This window comes from Rhinocladiella mackenziei, assembly GCF_000835555.1.
Source record: "Rhinocladiella mackenziei CBS 650.93 unplaced genomic scaffold supercont1.12, whole genome shotgun sequence".
NCBI classification, from domain to species: domain Eukaryota; kingdom Fungi; phylum Ascomycota; class Eurotiomycetes; order Chaetothyriales; family Herpotrichiellaceae; genus Rhinocladiella; species Rhinocladiella mackenziei.
This window is the reverse complement of record NW_013550593.1, coordinates 293,086-311,389: the sequence shown is the minus strand read 5'-3', so window position 1 is coordinate 311,389 and position 18,304 is coordinate 293,086. Positions and strand designations below refer to the sequence as shown.

Genomic DNA, 18,304 nt, shown 5'->3' with positions numbered 1-18,304 from the left:
AATAGGGAATTGATGGAATTGACAGTCCTATATGATATCGACTCGATCGCTTGAGAGTCAAGCGATGATGGGGTGAGATAGCAGGTTATAAGCCTGCGTCTCGCCCGGTATCTAGTGTCTTGGTAGGGGCCGCCCTGACAAGGGCCCTTTCTTGAAGCACCTGGTTCCGACGAGCTTGACTCGCCAGAGACCATTGGCACACACGAGCCGGTATCAATTCAACCCAGCTTGAAGAAGCATGACAGTTTCGATCTAGAGCTTATCTCCTTGGTCCGTAAGACTGAAAGGCCGGTCGTACGTAGCGCAGTGCTGAACACGACGAATAGAGTGCTCTAATTGGCTGTAACAATCGCAACCCCCGGGGCTGCGATTATTATCGGGCTTGCAAATAGATTATGGCTCGCGCGATCCTTCATCGGTATAGAACTTAGGGCGGAAATACCAAAAAAAAAGGCCCCCTCCTATAGTCCATCTCTGACGAACTCATAGATGGGGCGCCGCAGCCAGTGAAAGCTTCAGCCAGACAAGTTCAACTGAAGAAGAGTTTGAATCAGTGACCTTCCCAACAGTATGAACAAGACGACATCATCAACAATCACTGGCTGGAGCATTACGTTACCCATCTAGGGCACCTAGAAACTCAATGGAGCTAGGCCGGACAACCCTCTTACCTTACCTATGATCGAACACTAGTAAGGCCCCTCAATTCTATCGGTTCGACTGCAAGCCGAGTGTTTTACCACTCGGTTACGTCCTTGATAGGTCAACCACGATTTGGTGTCAATTTTGAAGCAGTTTTGGGCATTATAAAATATAAACTTGATTTTTTTTTTTTTTAAATTCTGAAAATCGCCTGGTTAGGGCTTGGCGTTGCGCGGCGACGCCAAGAGCGACGAGCCGGTCAATCACGTAAGCATATGGCTTGGCATTATCACGTGGGTGGGGAACGGTGGTAGCGCGTAGTAATTAGCTAGTCCCCTATGGACTTAGCCCGCACAGGGTGTATGAATATCGTATCGTATCGGATCAAACATTTCCCGGTCCACGCTCAACGGATTAATCATTTTCCGGCTCCCCCACTATCGGATTAAATATTTTCCGCACCAGCTTTCATCGGATCCAGTCTGTGGATCATGTGTCCCCGGTTGGAGGGGCCTTCCTATTCGATATGGTACATGGATTGGATCCGATCAGCGGAGCACCCCTAACGGATTAAATATTTTCCGGGATCCTCGTCATCCGTGTCTACTCGATAGATATCGATATCCTCGATATCGGGATGATCCACGCATCGGATCCGGTCTGTGGACCACCTCAGACAAGCTCTACTAGTCACACTCGAGATGGTTCCGAGCGTGAACGGGTAAGCCTCGACGTCGAGATGATCCATGGATTGGATCCGATGAGTCGTGGTATTTCATCGGATCTAGTCTGTGAACCACCCAGAGAAGTTCTATTAATCACACTCGATATGGTTCGTAACCGAGCGTGAACGGACAAGTCTTGACTTCGAGATTGGATCCGATGGGTCGTGGTATTTCAGTCTGTTGTTGAACTGTGAGACAATATGGGGCAACGATTTCAACGTGGCAATGAATGTTCAGCTGGACAAGGATTTCGTCTACGAGCTGAACACGGAGACACCGAAAGATGGTGACAATGTCAAACTGGGTGCAACTCGAGATGTCTTGAATGCTCCCTTCTCTATCTATTTATCGAGGTATTGAGGCTTCTTTTATAGACGTGCGAATACTACGTCGTTACTCAGAGCAACCATCAGTAACGTCGTCGTCTATGGAAACCTCTCACCAGTGTTTCAGCTGTGGAGCCTGTACACAATAGCCCTTTGTTCAACAGACAATCTTTGTCTATATAAACATGCGAGGCAGGACCTCAGCTTGATAGAAAACAGAGCACTCCTCCAACTCAAGTTGTACCATAAGTTTGACAGATAGCATGTATGGCATCGATGGCATCGCTGGCATCACCAGGCACGTTGTTTAGGGCCAATTTCCTTCAGATATTCATAGCTAGAAACCAAACCTCAGACTCGACGCTACTAACTTTTCCTGTTCACGCATGGACTAGGGCTAGACAGCCACAACTGCCCCATATATGTCAACCCCTTTATATGGGGTGGTCCAGTAGTAGGGGAAGGTGATTCGACTGCGTCTAGTACAATATGGTCAAAGGCGGACATGGCAACGACGACGAGGGTTTTAGCAGTGGTACCAGGGTGACAGGTGATAGAATTAATGGCTCTGGTTCTTGAGCGAGTGGTTCTACCACAGTACTCTCTATATAGACGTCCATCTACTCAAAATGAGTGTCTCCTTTGGTGCGGAATCTCTAACACTCCTGTCACATGTAGTGTTAGCCTATCCAATCAATTGGTTGGGACAATCGTCAACAATCGTTATGCACACGCCAACAATTCTATTGAATACAATTGGCCCGCTTAATAGCCAAGTCTCTAGCGTCGATGTCGACTTTGCGAGTCCCGCAGCGGTGACTCGCGAACTCGTACTCGCGAGTCTTGCGAGTTGGCGGCGAGTTGACGCGACGAGTCGGAACACAGCCATATATCAAACGATGGTGGAACCGCCGACTTGACCGAATCACGACCCAACTACATAAACCAAGAGGGTACAGAAGAAGTAACACTGGGGCACCTTGGAAGATGGACACAATTTCTGGGTGGGTCGCTATTTGCCATCTGATTCGAAGGCTGCCTTTGCCAAGCAAGCCATCTGCGCAGCACACTCCTCATTAGCTCTAATTATCTAGGTACCTTCCATCCTTAGCTCTTTTACCCGACCTCAAACGCTTGGCTTCTGTGCCCCCACGGCTAGAACGTAGTGGATACTCCCTTAGATGATGACGTCCTGGAATCCTTCCTTATCATACTTGTTATAGCCTTCTTCGCCGCTTTTATACTGTCCGAGAATCCCAGCTAGTATTCATCTTTTCCTTTGTAAGCGCTTCCCTTCTCTACCTCTCACCGACATGTACTTCCTCAAGCGCTTGTCAGGCAAGTTCACCAATGTCGCAGCAACTGCGATTGTAGCTGCGGCTTGTTTTCCCTTTGTTGCTCTTGCCGAGTCTGCCGACGCCAAGCCCCGGCTGGAAGTGCGACTATCAGTTGCAAATGGGCTCCTGAATGGCGGCACGGACGGTCGCATCGTGGTAATGTTTGCACCGCGCGGTGTAGACCCTCTTAACGACATTGACGTCACGTCTAGTCCTAATCTGTTCTTCGGAATGAACGTGTACGATGTATCCAGCTTGGACACGATCACGCTTTCCAGCGGAAGCGGGAACAGCAACGCCATGACGGGCGTATTTGGCTTCCCTCACGTGAGCTTGGAAGATGTTCCGACGGGTCAGTATTCGGTGCAAGCATTCCTGAACAAGTACGAGAAGGTATCTCGCAGCGACGGGTCTTCGGTTAGCGTCCATTTCCCTTGTGGCGATGGCGCGCCTAATGTTAACGGGTTCGGAAGCCTCACCACGTCGATAATCGATGTTGACGTCCACGAGGGTCCGCAGATAGTGAAGCTCACCTTGAACAAGTTGACGGCCGTTGAGGCTTTCACAGGCAAGGAAATTGGTGGGTGCACTCAGGGTAATTACAAAGACACCGAGACGCTCAAGTATGTCAAGATCCGCAGCAAGGCTCTCAGTGAGTTTTGGGGCCGTGCTATGTACGTGGGCGCCAACGTCGTGCTACCCAACGGATACGACGCCAACGATAAGAGCAAGCGTTATCCGGTCATCTATTCGCAGGGCCACTGGCCGGCAGACAGCGGGGCTTTTGGCTATCCCGAGTCAAGCTTCTCAGACGCATGGGACAACGGAGTGATTCCCGGCGAGAACGGCCAGCCTGACCGACCCACGCCTAAAATGATTCTGGTGACCTTCCGTCACGAGGCACCGTTTTATGATGATTCGTACGCTGTCAACACCGCGAACCTAGGCCCCTACGGCGACGCGATCAATGACGAGCTAATCCCGTATATCGAATCGACATTCAACACAATCCCTGACCCTTATGCACGCATTCAGGAGGGTGGCTCGACAGGGGGCTGGATCTCAGCTGCCAGCGTCGTCTTCAGACCTGATCTGTTCGGCGCCTGCTTCTCATCGTACCCCGACTCGTTGGACTTTCACAGGCACCAAGACATCCCACTGTACACTGCTAAGAGCGCCTACCAACGCCCCGATGGCAGCGCAGTCCCTTCGATACGCGACTTCGAAGACGGCAGGGAAGTTGTTTTAGCCACGGTGGCGCAAGAGAATCATTGGGAGCTCACATTTGGCACCTCATCACGCTCCTCTCTGCAATGGGACATTTGGAACGCCGTGTTTGGTGTACAAGGTGTCAACAGCTACCCTCTGGAGCCCTGGGACAAGGTTACAGGGGAAATCTACCCCGAGGCCGTCGAGTACTGGAAGCACATGGACCTGGCTAACTATATCATCAGCAATTGGGACAACGACCGCAACCTTGGCGAGACGCTCCGTGGACGGTTGTTCATTTACGTCGGCTCCTGGGACGACTACTATCTAAACGAGGGCGTTGAGGAGTTTCAGAAGCGCATCGAGGCCATTGGCGGACCCAACTGGGCCAACATCACAATCCTTCCCGGGGAGCCGCACGGCGGCAACTACCAAGCCCGAGAAATCTGGGACTACCTTGAGCTCGTCTACACTTGGATCCAAGACCACTCGCCCGATGGCGCAACGCCGCTGTCGAGTGCTGTTACGACATCGTCCTCACGGGGAAACACCTTCGGCGAGGTGCTTGCATACGGTGGCCACCAAGCCGCGCTCGCACGTCAGGCGCCACCATCGGTAAAGGCTGGGGACTGGGACAAGGAAGGGTGTGTATTTGAGGCGACCGTGGGACACTGGGATCCCGGTGTGTCACTCGAGGCGCAGTGGGTGGTCAACGGTAAGCCGAGTTGCGAGCCGTTTGAGGTAGCGCAGGGCGAGCTGTTGACGTATACGCCAGAGAAGAGCGGCAAAAGGTCTTTTCTGCAGCTCTGGGTGACCGGACGCAAGTCAGGTTATGTTGAGGAGACAAGGAAGAGCAACAGGATCGCAGTGACAAGGTGAAGTCCTATACTACAGGCAGCTTCAAGGCAGCTTTATGGCTCGCTAAAGGAGGTACAAGTTCCCTTTACAATCTCAATTGCTGGAAACCCCGTTTCTCGCATTTCTTTCGTGGTCTTGTTTATTTTCGCAGCGTGTCTCGTTCTCCATGACGTGGGTTTCCAAGCCTCAACGTCTTCAACCCTGCCATTACTGCCGAGTAGCTCGATGGTAAAACGCTTTTTTGATCGTTATGGATGGGCGCGCCTCTCCTGGGGCGTGCGAGCCGGAGATGGGCACCAGGCAGCATCACCCTCGTCTCAAGAAGGAGGGGGTCCGGAGCAGATTTTACTCCGCTTGGCGAGAGGGTCGAAAGCAAACTAGCGCCAATAGAGCAGAGGACGGGGGAGAGCAGCATTGCCGGAACATAATAGCCAATCTTCTCCGTACAAATGGCAGCAACGATACTCATAATGACCAGAGACAAGATCAATGGAATGGTGCTGACACCGGCATGCATCGCCGAGTCGCCCTTGACCGCTTGGAACCAAACCGTCAGATAGTAGACAACGGACATCGAGCCCCCCGAGAGCAGGAACATGAATGTCATACTGCCTGCAATGGAACGATTTAGGATGACTCGGGTTGGGGCCATTGCGTCCTCTGGCATCAGAACCTCAACGACGACAAAAGCAATAAAAAGGACGGAGAAGGTGACAAGAAGGGCGATGATCTTCGGTGCCGACCAGGAATAGGTAGAGCCACCCCACTGGAGAGCGAGGATGAGGCACACCATAGACGGGATAAAGAAAAATATTCCAATGGGGTCAACTCGTTTGATTTGAGCAATAATAGTAAGCTTCTCGTGCTTGGGCGATTCGATATGGAGGAAGAGGACCACTGCCAGCAATTGTAAAGCCACCAATCGGCAAGTTGATGTAGAAGCACCATCTCCATGACCTAATAGATGTCAGTACAAAGACGTTTTCGCAGCAGGGACCGAGTCGTCTTACACATGATCAGTGAAAGTGCCGCCAATGACTGGGCCAAGCACCGGCGATAACCCAAACGCCATACCGAACATTGAGGTGAAAACAGGGCGTCTGCGAAGAGGGACGAGTGGAAGTATGATCATCATTCCACCAGAAAAGATGCCCGCTGACCCTAGTCCAGCAATGGCACGTCCGAAAATGAACGCGGTAGAGTTAGGAGCGGCACCGCAAAAGCACCGACCCGGCCTCAAAGATCACAATCGATAGCAGAAAAACCCATTTTGTCGAGTAAAGCTGATAGACGCGGCCAGAAATGGGATTAAAACAGGCGGCAGTCAACATGTAGGCACTGCCATACCAACCGATGTCCTGGATAGAGTTGAATTCGTCGGTGATGCGTGGAATGGCCGTTGCAATAATAGTTCGATCCTGCCGGCGCTGTCAGCTCGAACATGTAAGTTACGGCGAAACTCACCAATGCGACAAGAAAAATCGACAGATATATGCCAATGATAATCGTCCAGAACGTGAAGGACTTTGGCCGGAAATTCTTTTCAGTATCTTCATCGACAGTCGCGACTGGCTGAGGCCGCTCGGCTGGGGGCACCTCCTTGGCAGAGTGCGCAGAAGCTATGGAAGACATTGTCAATTCGAGGAAAAGAACCAGTGCAATTTCAGGCTGAGATTTGTCTTACCACGTAATAATTGAGTAGCCGCGAGTGTTTAATCTCATAAATATACCTTGATTTAGGAAAAATACAAAGTCTGAGTTCACTTAATGCCCTCGGGAATCTCGATACTGTTTTTGTCGGACAATAATAGAGTCCGAGGTCGATGATCACATGAAACCGGTGATTGCGGCGGGGTTAGCAGATGAGTCAGCGACCAAAATGTATGCCGAGTCCGCCCGAGACAGCGTTCTTAATGCCCCAAAAAACTAATTGAGATCTTTTCCGTTGCTTCTCCTCAGGTTTTTTACTGCGCCTTTGCGCTACGTTCCTAGTGGCTAACATTCATGACGAAGACTATCCCAGATCTTCCGAGCGCGTATCGATACTGACTCCCTCCCCCCTCCTGAGCTGTCTCTTGACCGTTGACTCGCAGGAGGCGGTGCATATTCTGGCGTCACAGGGTGTCGCCGCAACTACGGCGCGACGGAGCTGGTTTTGCAAACCATGTCGACTGTGCCGCGCCTACGCTAGAGCATCGTACTCCAGATATGTCTCCTCACACGCCTTCCCCGTCCTCCCAACTTTTGAAGCCACAGCGGGTGCTTGCGTGTGTCCTCTGTCAGCAGCGCAAAGTGAAGTGTGATCGCAAATTTCCTTGCGCAAATTGCACCAAGTCCCGGGCGCAATGTGTACCGGCAAAACTGGCTCAGCGCCGACGAAGACGCAGATTTCCCGAACGAGAGCTGATGGAGCGACTCCGCAAGTACGAGAACTTGCTCCGTCAAAACAGTATTACCTTCGAACCACTCCAAAACGATTTGGCTAGAGAGAAAGAATCTCTCAACGCGGAGAGTGACGATGATTCGGACGATGAGCATCCGGAAACTGTGGGGCCAGATTTGTCCACCCTCTCGACTACCGTCAAGTCCGAAAGAGGTTATGAAGCCAAGTATGCGCTTGTTCAAAGGGAAGATAAGTTCAAGATGACTAATTCTCCCAGGAACATCTGGCACGCCATGAGCCAAGGAGTACGATTACATCGCGTTTAGATTCCAAAGCTCTTACTGATAATTGCAACAGTTCCGAGACTCGGACAATGACGACGATTCCTCACATGACGATGTGCGTGAGACGGCTTTCAAGAAGGCGTGGGATCAATCGGTTGACAGTGATGACCATCTTCTGTTTGGCACACGGGGGCTAACTGTCGACCTTTCGACTTTGCATCCCGACCCAGTTCAGATTTTCAGACTCTGGCAGATTTACTTGGACAACGTAAACCCCCTGCTCAAGGTCACACACACTCCCAGTCTGCAAGGACGCATTATAGAAGCTGCCAGTAATGTTAAAAATATCAATCCCACCCTGGAGGCGCTCATGTTCAGCATATATTGCATGTCCATTCTAAGTATCATCGTGGAGGATTGCCAGAACATGTTTGGTTCTTCAAAAGAGGATCTTTTGATGAGGTATCAGTTCGGATGCCAGCAAGCGCTGCTGAACTGTGGGTTTTTACGGACTAGCGATCGTGACTGCTTGACTGCATTATATCTCTACCTAGTAAGTTCTGGCCAGTGACTAAGTTCTTCCTTTCTTTCCTTTGCCAGCTTAACTATTTTAGGTCTCTGTCAGACCCAGCACCGCTCCTCAGTCTCTGTCCTCTATGCTTGGTGTCGCAATCCGCATTGCGCAACGCATGGGTGTTCACAGCGAGTCGGCTTTGGCAAAATGTACTCCTCTTGAGGCCGAAATGCGCCGAAGGCTGTGGTGGTCGCTCATACTCTTTGACACTCGCATCAGCGAGATCGCCAACTCCAAGACCGTAACGCTAGATCCCACTTGGGACTGCAAGATTCCTCTCAATGTGAATGATTCTGAGCTCCGACCAGAGATGAAGGGGCCACCAGCGATTCAAGGAAAATCCAGCGAGGCATTTTTTGCTGTTGTACGTGGCGAGATGGGTGAATTTATCCGCCACACCGTATTCCACCTCGATTTGACCAGTCCGGCTTTAAAGCCCATTGCCAAGCATTTTCAGAACGGTCTTGCTCGAGAAGGAGGAGAGCTGGTCAAGCTCGAGGAGATGATTGAGGACCAATATCTCAAGTTCTGTGACCAAGAGAACCCAATCCACTTCATGACGACCTGGACAACGCGAGCATACCTTGCCAAATGTCGCCTCCTGGAACACCATTCAAGATATTCTAGCTCGTCCGTGCGTCGGACGGAGGCACAGCATGACGCTGCCACTTCTCATGCGCTTAGGATGCTCGAGTGCGATACGAAGATCATGACCTCACCCCTGACCAAAGGATTTCTCTGGCTGAATCACTGCTATTTCCCATTTCCAGCATACATTCAAATCACACAAGACTTGAGAAGGCGGCCGATTAGCGAGCAAGCTCGACAGGCTTGGAACATTATGAGTGACAACTACGAGACTTGGTTCCATTCTCAATTTAGAGCCGATGGTCCTTTCTTCCAAATTTTCACCAAAATTGTCCTCCAGGCATGGGAGGCATGTGAAACAGCCTCCAAGCAATTGGGAGAGACTTTGGCACCACCACGAATGGTGTCATCCATCAAACACACCCTGGCACAAATAGCGCAACATGCAAGGAATACTGACACAGAACAGCCGAACAGCATTATGGGCACGGGGGGAACTGATCAGTTTCCGATACCAACGCCGATAGGCTTTGCTAACCAGAACCTGCCGTATAGTATGGGAATACAGAATAGTTACGCAGTGATGAGGCCGGAGATATACTCTGGCTTACCAGGACAAGCTCCGTTAGACGTTCATATGAACCAACTGGACTGGACTGCGTTAGGCGAACGGGTCAGTTGGGAAGGCTTCTGAGTAAGCCAGCCTATCGCCACGATCCATTAAACATCTATCAACATTTAATTTTCGAGACATAATGCAATTCCAAATAACCCTTCTTGCATTGTCAAATCCAGGAGGAGGAGGACGCATAGCGGAGTCAAAGCTATTCTGGCGACAATATGAGAAGGCCGATCCCTGTGGTGCATCAAATTGAAAAGATGTGGCCGGCTTTATCCACAAGAATGAAACTCTTTCAACTTTCACCCTCAATGAACGCAGTGGCGTTCTCGTACGACGGGGGTTCTGCTACCAGCGTCGGCCTCACGCGATCAGATGGTCAAGTTGTGGAACGCGAGCAAGTGTCAAGAACTGCAGGAATTCGACAATATTCCAGACATCTCCGCGATTAATTTATTCAATCGACGCCAACACTAATACGGAGCGTATTGCTTGAATCTTCAACCGATTAGGCCAATATGATCATGAATGATTGGATTCAGTGACAGAGCCGCAACTTTCTTTGGCTTGCACATGAGTATCGCAATGCTCGTTTAGCTTGTGCGATAGTACGTTTGCTTTCGGGGTGAAAGACGGATTCTGTTCTGGTCGCATCCTGGCTCGTTGTGGAAAGGAATTTCACCGTGCCCGATCCGTTGGAATTCGTCGCCAGGTCGAGCACGAGGCTTCAAGATCAGGCAGTTAACTAAGTTGAGGAACAGCCAAGAATACGTGGAAATGCAATTCCACGTCAAATGGGGCAAATCAAACTGCGACTTCGGAACCCAGCTAGTATTTTAACCGGTCTCTCAGTCCCATGTCCCCGTGGCATGTGCTGGATCTCTCTGGTTCTTGTCAAAAATTCATCTTCAGCAGCACACGGATTTCCGCTACAGTTGGGACATTACCTTCATGATTTGAGAGCCCGACATGATCTGGCCGAAATACTCCCTTCCCAATGGATTAATGTCCATGGTTGATGAGCTCCGTGAAAATGAGACCCCTTTTGCAGTTCCACGAACTGGAAAGACCTCTTCTACTGAAACCCACGAACTAAGAAAGGTAGCCAGCCAAGGAACCTTTTTCCGTTCTTTGTGTTACGGCTCAAACGTTCGAATACTCAAATCTCAACTGACACGGCTGTCCCCGTGTTGGCGGGAGCCTGATATTTCGAGTATGATTCCTATCACCCGACGGTGGTGTATCCAACAAAGTCTCGTGATATGCGTGCTTCTGGAAATGTTATCTCCGGGTGTTTGTTGCAGTAGCTTTGCCACGCCTACCAAGGCAGGGTGCTTGCCACTTGTGTTGGGTCGACTTCTAGCTACTGAAATCTCTCACAACCAAGACTCGTACTACAGAGAATGGCTCCTTATATAGGCTTGAATCTCACTGGGGGGGACTGTGAGGTTTTTAAACGCAAATGACGCCTTTCAGCAACATCTATTGTAAGCGAATCGATTTATGCAGATAAGTATCAACTCCAGGTGAATTCAATAGGGGTGAAGTGGAGATGTTCCTCTGCACGTGAGGCTACAAGGAGATACGTCTTTCGTGCCCTGTGATCTCAATGTGCTCTTGTCGCAACCTCCGAAACATGGACCTGTGTCTTCGTAAATTTCCTCGCCGACACCTTCTTCTTAAACAAAAGATCAAGTTCTGCAACAGTCTTGTCCTTTGGCTCTGGTACGACGAAGTAAGTGAACAACAGTCCCAAGATACAAGAACCACCCCAGAAAAATCCGGACTTCGCACCCCATCCCCAGGCCGAGGGATTCAGCTGATACGGTGTGAGAACGTTGGCAACTACATTGATCACCGCGTAAGAGAAGCGTGCGATAGCGACCGACTTGCTTCGGAGGAGTGAAGAGGGAATTTCCGAAACAACCGCAAAAATCACAGGTATCATGCAGATATAGGCAATAAATGCAGAAGCGAGGAGGAGAGAAGCAATCGCCCACGATAAGCTGCTTGTGCTTGGGGGAACACCAAGGACAACGTAGATGACAGCAAGCATGTTAAGACCCCAGAGAAAAAGCGTTCGTCGCCCAACGTGAGGCATCAAGAACCACTGTGGGACCTTTGATCAATACAAACATTGCTATGTATCAGGGTAATAAAGGTGAGAACGTACCGCAACCAAGGTTCCTATAAAGCTGAGTGCGTAGGTCACAATCGACATATTGAATGATTGGTCCGTGGGCAAACCGGCTTGCTGGAAGAAATAGGTCGCGTATGATCGCGGAGTCGTCCCGCTGATGACCTGCATGCAGTAACAGCCGATCACGATGATGGTTCGACGGAGATCCGTTCCTTGAAAGCAGGCGACAAAACTTGTCCTGGAGTTCAGCTCGCGTTCGTGTTCTGTAGTCAGTGCCATTAAGGTCACGGTTTTGTCGACGTCGAAATCGTCATCTTGTCCAGACGTCAACCGACGCAGTGACGCCTTTGCCTCCTCAAGGCGATGTTGGCGTACGAGCCACCAAGGGGACTCCGGGGCAAAGAAGACCGCGATGACCACGGCCATCGGCCAGAACCATCTGTCAAAATGTCAGCGGGAGGATGGCTTTGTTGGTTTTGCGAAGAACCTACTGAACGGCAAAGGGGATACGATATGCCCAGGGAGCTTCCATATCAAGAACACCACGGAGCACGCTGGATACTATGACTTGTCCGATTACCTGCGAGCTATCAGTCGTTTCAGCAAGCATCTAGAAATTGCTCATAATGCTTACCCAATTCTGGCTCACGTAGCTCGTCAAAATTGCCCTCAGACACGTTGATACACTTTCAGGTAGCTGTGCGAATTCTGAATAAACTAGCTAATAGTGCCTATGTAGTAGATGCATTCCTTAGGTCTGGAAAGTATTAGCCAGTAGTTAAAAGAGTTTCCCGGGATACAATAGCCGACACTTCCATAGATTCAAAGATAATCGCTCATATTTGCGCTTGCGATGCCATCAACCTAGATGAAAGCGGCCTGGTCGCTTGTGTTATAGAGCAAAAACATTCATAATAGGCGGCGCTAGCGCATCATAGCCGAAGAAGGAGAGAAGCTTGGGTTTCTTTAGTGACAGAGTGTTGTTAAAATTCTTGATGATTAGCGCATGGCATTCGATGGTGCTTTTCGGTAGTACCGGTTTGCACCGGCTCATGTGCTGCTGTAAAACTGATTGGCAATCCTACGGCAAGAGGAGGATAACCAGGAGCTTGTCCGTCCGGGTACCAAGCAGCCACAAGTCGTGTAGCCATTTCGGTAAGCCTAGATTCTGCGAGTAAGCCGTTCCGGACGGCCTCAACCAGAAACTCACTGTGACTGCCCCAAAACGGCCGGGAGTAGTGCATGGTCATATCCATACCTGCCAATATGGAAGTAAAAGCCACCATGTTGTGCGAACCAGTCAGAAACAACCCTTCCATCGAGGACATGTCCCGTCTTGAGCCAGTTGTTTAAAAGACTTGCCGTTTTGGCAAACCTCAGAATTGCTCAACAGGTTATAAGAGCACACATTATGCAAGCTGTTCCCCACATCGACCACATCGGCAAAGGATCACAAATAAATCTCATGCGTGGTACTGTCATCCACATATGACGAGTATTGTCTCACCCAAATGGCTCCATTTGAACATTGTGGCGCTGTGATTGGTCGCTATGGCGTTCTGAACTGCGACTCTTCTAACTAGCCCATTCCAAGACGGTGGGACCCTGGGTTCCTCTTGCCAACTTAATTGCTTCTTCACGGTGATAGGGGACAACTATTGGTTCTATGCCTAAATTTCGAATCCAAGTTTTGACGCCAGCATTCTTCCGAACCCGGGTAAAAGGCGATTTTGCAAGGGTCTCTTCCTTCCAATCAGGTGGGATAAACCCGTTTCCTATTTGCTGCTTCTTCCATGTTTGCAACGCATCGAGTACTACCGACCGGATGTGCTCGTGGAGTTCGGTTCAGTGAGTGAAGCCTTGCCGCAAGAGTCTCTGTCAGCCACATTGGAGATAGCATTAGTTGATGCCAAATTTTCGCCCCGATGCCGTGTACTGGCATTCTCGGCATACTTCTCAGGGGTAACAAATAACGGTTGCCAGTTTTGCGAAACATGAACCTCGCTGGATGGGTTGATCCGTGGATAGTTTCGAAAAGAAGCCCTCGTGGGAGCAAAGAATACATTAGTGGCAGAAGCTCGAAACAGGAAACGGGACACCTTATAACATCTTTTCTTCGTAACCTTTGACTTCGGTGTGGATGGCACGCAACCGTCGGTTGTTGTGTGCAAAAGTCTGATTAGGATGTGATATGTGGCGACGCCAAGGCATGTAGAGACCTTCGGAAGCGTTGTACGCTTCGTACACGCTTCGAAAGTATATAGCCTGACGGTCCCTTGGACCCCTTCGAAATAGGACAAGTCCTCCGTAAAATCACAAGCGAAGACAGGTTTTGTCACGGGACGACCCCCGACTCACATTGGGACAAATATGCCAAGCTAGCAAGCTGACACTCTTTGAATCGCCTGCGAGGAGCATGTTGCATTGATGCCTCCTCAAAGCGCGATTAGTCGATGTTATATGGAATACCCCGTTGTCATTTAGATCATTGCCCGGCTCCTACGCCTTTGTATGATTACAAATTCTGCCCTGAGATAATACTCTACTCTATCAGGCCGCCCCATGCCAAGGCACTAAGCCCCGGTTGAGAAGCCGGCTTATGTCACATCATCGCTCGATATCATACAGGACTGTCAATTCCATTAATTTCTCATTGAATCACGCTTGCCCTTCTACTCCTCTGCGTTCTCCTTGATATTGTCCAATATATCCCTTGGTTTTACGGAGAAAGGCCTACATAGTCTACCGCGTGCGTCTCTCGAGGCGCACAACCACGGAGACTTTTGGTCTTCGTCCTTGACCCTTCAATACCTGATAGTTCGACTGCCCAGGGTATGAAATATTAGGCCCCCTATCAAGGTGCAGCCTAGCCACCTTGGACGGCTTCCATGACACTCGAATTGGAATCTTCTATATACTTCAAGGGCTGACAGGTCAAGATTCACGATCAAGACATCGTCAGAGAATCACACGCAGAGTTCATGTCGTCGCCAACTCACGTCATAGTCATCGGCGCTGGCCTTGCCGGCCTCGTCGCCGCCAAAACTTACCTCCAAGTCTCCAAGCAACTCGGTCGGCCAATTGATCTAGTCATCCTTGACAATGCAAGCGGACCAGGCGGCATATGGGCGAATGATCGCCTTTACCCGGGATTGATGCTCCAGGGTCCCAATGGCTTCTACGAGATGTCAGACTTCTCAATGGTCGACGATGAACACCCCCGGTATTCGCTCGTTGCAGGGCCCAGAGTTCAAGCATATCTCGAAGCCTATGCCCGTAAGTTCGATGTCTACGACAAGATTCGGTTTTCAACGACGGTCGTCAAGGCTCGCCGACGGGTGCCGCCTTCTCCGCCGGGGTGGACTGTGCTCACTTCTGCTGGTGAGATATTAGAGTGTCACAAACTTATCGTTGCGACCGGATTGTATTCGACGCCCAGAGCCATTCCTCTCCCAGCAGACCATTACAAAGGCACGTCAATCCACTCACGCGATTTAGGCAAGATGCACGAAAACATCTCCGAAGATCCGACGGTGAAAGACGTCGTGGTCGTTGGCGGATGCAAGTCCGCCGTGGAAGCATGCGCTGCCTTCCTCGCTAGCGAAAAGCGTGTCCACTGGCTCGTCCGTCCATCAGAGCAAGGCGCACCAATGCTCATCTTAGACCTTGAAGCAAGGCCCAATCCTCTCGAAATATCGCTGACGAGGCTCCTCTCAGCCTTCTCCTCTTCGCCCTGGAACACCAATGGATTTTGGTATCGCTTTTTACACTCCGGGTCGTGGAGCCTAGGCACATGGCTGGTCAACACCGTTTCAAATCTAATGACGAATGTGGTCTGGAAGGATGCGCATTACGATAAGAGTCAAAATACGAGGAAGCTCGAACCGAAGCGGAAGTCAATCTACTTCTATATACCCTACTTGAGTACGATCAACAAGGGCCATCCGTTTCTGGAGGCGTTGCAGGAGGACAATCCTGAGAAGGTGACTGTCTACCGTGCAAAGCCGTTGCGTTTAGAAGGAAGGGAAGTCGTTATCGATGAAGAGGGAGAGGGACAAAGACGTCTTCCGGCTGATGCTGTCATCTGGTCTATAGGCTGGGAGCCAGGGCTTGATTACTTTGAACCGGAAGAAGCATCGCGCTTAGGTCTCCCTGTGCCTACCCATCCCAGTAGCACTTCTATCAACAAATGTCGGGAGACATCAACAATGGCAAATGGAGAACTCCGGACCCGAGCCACTGTAACTCCGGTGACCTCGTCTCTACCATCTCGAGACTTCTACGACCGTCAGATTCGAGCACTTTTCCCGGCAACGCTGAATCAGACTCCTGCTCAACCGCAAGATCCTGCCACCGCCCTCGCGCACACCCGATGGGGTCTTTACCGCTTAACAATTCCCTCGCAACATTTCGCAACAGGTGACCGTACGCTCATGTTTGCCGGGCTCATTTCCTCTGCTCAAACAGCTCTGACATCCGAGTTGTCTGCACTCTGGGGCATCGCATGGCTCGAGGATCTGTTCGTGCAGCCACCAATGCCTCTCCTTGACCACGCAGACGCGGATAGATTGACCATACCGTCACCGTTGGGACCAAATTCAAAGAACACAAAGACCTGTAGTTCTTTATCGCCCGAAGATCTCAAATTGCTCGCCGATGCGGAGATTTGCATGGGTCAAGCCTACCAAGAGCGCCGATATGGCCTTCGTGGGGCAAGTTCCCCGTCTTTGCTCACCGAGGCACAAAACTACCTCGACCTCCTCTGCCAAGATCTGGGGATTGACTGGCAGCGTAAGCGGACGCGAATGCGCCAACGGGACGGTGGAGTGGTGCCGATGGAGAAGATCGGCTGGTTGCAGTGGATGAAAGGCTGGTGGTGGGAATACCTCGAACCCTACGGCGCGGCAGATTACAGGGGAATCATAGATGAATTTCTGAGGAACAGAGAACAGAAGTTGAAGACGAAAGAATGGATACTGGGACGAGGACAGGCTGAAGGAGGCAAACGGAGCCGCGACCCACTCTCTTCCACTTTGGAGTAGAAAGGCAGGACACTAGTCTAGATCATCATGGTAGTTATGGATGTGCCCTTGAGGAAGGGCCTACACCAAAGGAAGCCGCGGTTGAACGTTCGTGATAAATAAAGGCGTTGGCAAGGGATAGGGCAGTATTCGCAACTCTAAAGGCTGGAAACAACGACTTCAAAGTCTCTGCGACATTTGCGCCCCATTTTCACTTCTCGAGCATATCATTTCGAGGCAACCTGACGGTATCCACCCTACGACATCCCAGGATGCAGCAAAGGAGCAAAGATGATGAAGAAAACTTGTTGTCAATTGATCGTCCTTCTAAGGCTGCGACTGAAACGGGGTTTCGAGGAGACGCTTGATCTGCCAGCCTTTCGAGCAAGGAACTCCTTAACCTAACATCACGGTGTGCAATACTTCAGTAAGTTAAAGTGCGATTCACAAACAACTGCTCGGTGCGAAGCTCTTCTCTCATGTGTGAAACCTGTCCGCCCAGTGCATAGAGACCGACGCCAGTTCCTCCAGCAACTCCTAGTCTCCTTGCCCCATGAATGGTTGAGTAACGGGGTGCTGAGAGAATCAGCTGCTAGCTCTGTCCTCTTTCGCATATTTTTGCATCCGCTTCATTATAATGTAGCCGACAGCTCTGATGTCACAAGGGTTGGATCTTTCTGCAACGCCGCAGCACCCTTGATTTACCACCCTTCTGTCCACGAACCAAAAGCTAATAACCTACCTTTCGCTGACCAAGTTTGATCTTTCCATCACGCTTCAGGAGTATGTTCGTGCAGGTCAAGGAGTCGTGATTCAGTCCTTCTAAACTAAGTAGAGAAGGCCCTCAAGAACCTACTCTCGTTAATGGCGGCATGCAAGAGGGCTGACCTGCCCAACAATAGCCGTGAGTTGCTGTTCAGTAGGATATGTTGTGAGAATTTACCACTTGTGTAAGGGGAGATGACAACGTGCTCGAAAACAGTATACCGCGTTCTTGTGAAACGCAAAAATCTCCCGCAGAAGAGACAAACTTTTCGTCACAGATCCTGTGCAGCATATCGAGCCTGTGATTGGGTGTCTCCGGCCCGTAGATACCTTGATTGCAGCCTTCCCATGCAGGGGAGCCTTACGGGTCACGATCGCCAACGAATTGATCGAACTTGAGGTCGTACCCGAGTATCGTGCTTTATCCGGCTGCGCTCTTACTCTCCTCCAATGGCCTGTGGGAAACCGGAAGACAAATGCTGCTCTCCCATGCTGACATGCGTCTCTTTTGGTTGGGAGACTCCACTTTGCGCTAAGGCGGCCCGTACCAACGTCCACTAACGGATTGGTTTTTTGGGTCAGTTCCTCGGCTAATTACTTGATGATTTAGATCGCGTCCTATCAATCCTAAATCAATGTGTGGTCACAATTCCTGTCTTGTGGAGGAATTTGGAGGGTTCAATTCGAATTTCCATACATGGTGGGGACGAGAAAACCTCAGAAGCAAAGAAGGACTAAAACGTGGAGAAGGGTAAATAGAGAGTTAGCGATATATACCCAAGACCGAACTTAGCTCACCTTCCTAATTCCTGTCAGCAATACATGTAAGTCTA

The 18,304-nt window shown here is 50.4% G+C and overlaps 5 protein-coding genes across 5 annotated transcripts; 3 read left to right on the top strand and 2 right to left on the bottom strand.

The window, feature by feature from the left end:
• Positions 1 to 3,006: 3,006 nt before the first annotated feature.
• Positions 3,007 to 5,118, top strand: Z518_11283 (uncharacterized protein; the record flags this gene model as incomplete). The annotated part of the gene is made up of 1 exon (XM_013411227.1): positions 3,007 to 5,118. One exon carries the CDS (start codon positions 3,007 to 3,009, stop codon positions 5,116 to 5,118), a length of 2,112 nt encoding a protein of 703 aa, XP_013266681.1.
• A 118-nt stretch (positions 5,119 to 5,236) lies between these two features.
• On the bottom strand, positions 5,237 to 6,729 carry Z518_11282 (uncharacterized protein; the record flags this gene model as incomplete). The annotated part of the gene is made up of 4 exons (XM_013411226.1): positions 5,237 to 6,054; positions 6,108 to 6,135; positions 6,324 to 6,515; positions 6,562 to 6,729. The coding sequence occupies 4 exons, from the start codon at positions 6,727 to 6,729 to the stop codon at positions 5,237 to 5,239; spliced, it is 1,206 nt and encodes a 401-aa protein (XP_013266680.1).
• A 576-nt stretch (positions 6,730 to 7,305) lies between these two features.
• Z518_11281 (uncharacterized protein) lies at positions 7,306 to 9,620 on the top strand (the record flags this gene model as incomplete). Its single annotated transcript, XM_013411225.1, has 4 exons — positions 7,306 to 7,706; positions 7,758 to 7,785; positions 7,838 to 8,317; positions 8,379 to 9,620. 4 exons carry the CDS (start codon positions 7,306 to 7,308, stop codon positions 9,618 to 9,620), a joined length of 2,151 nt encoding a protein of 716 aa, XP_013266679.1.
• A 1,531-nt stretch (positions 9,621 to 11,151) lies between these two features.
• On the bottom strand, positions 11,152 to 12,971 carry Z518_11280 (uncharacterized protein; the record flags this gene model as incomplete). The annotated part of the gene is made up of 5 exons (XM_013411224.1): positions 11,152 to 11,655; positions 11,719 to 12,124; positions 12,177 to 12,265; positions 12,320 to 12,393; positions 12,722 to 12,971. The coding sequence occupies 5 exons, from the start codon at positions 12,969 to 12,971 to the stop codon at positions 11,152 to 11,154; spliced, it is 1,323 nt and encodes a 440-aa protein (XP_013266678.1).
• Positions 12,972 to 14,666: 1,695 nt separating this feature from the next.
• On the top strand, positions 14,667 to 16,727 carry Z518_11279 (uncharacterized protein; the record flags this gene model as incomplete). The annotated part of the gene is made up of 1 exon (XM_013411223.1): positions 14,667 to 16,727. The coding sequence occupies one exon, from the start codon at positions 14,667 to 14,669 to the stop codon at positions 16,725 to 16,727; it is 2,061 nt and encodes a 686-aa protein (XP_013266677.1).
• Between the last annotated feature and the right edge of the window lie 1,577 nt (positions 16,728 to 18,304).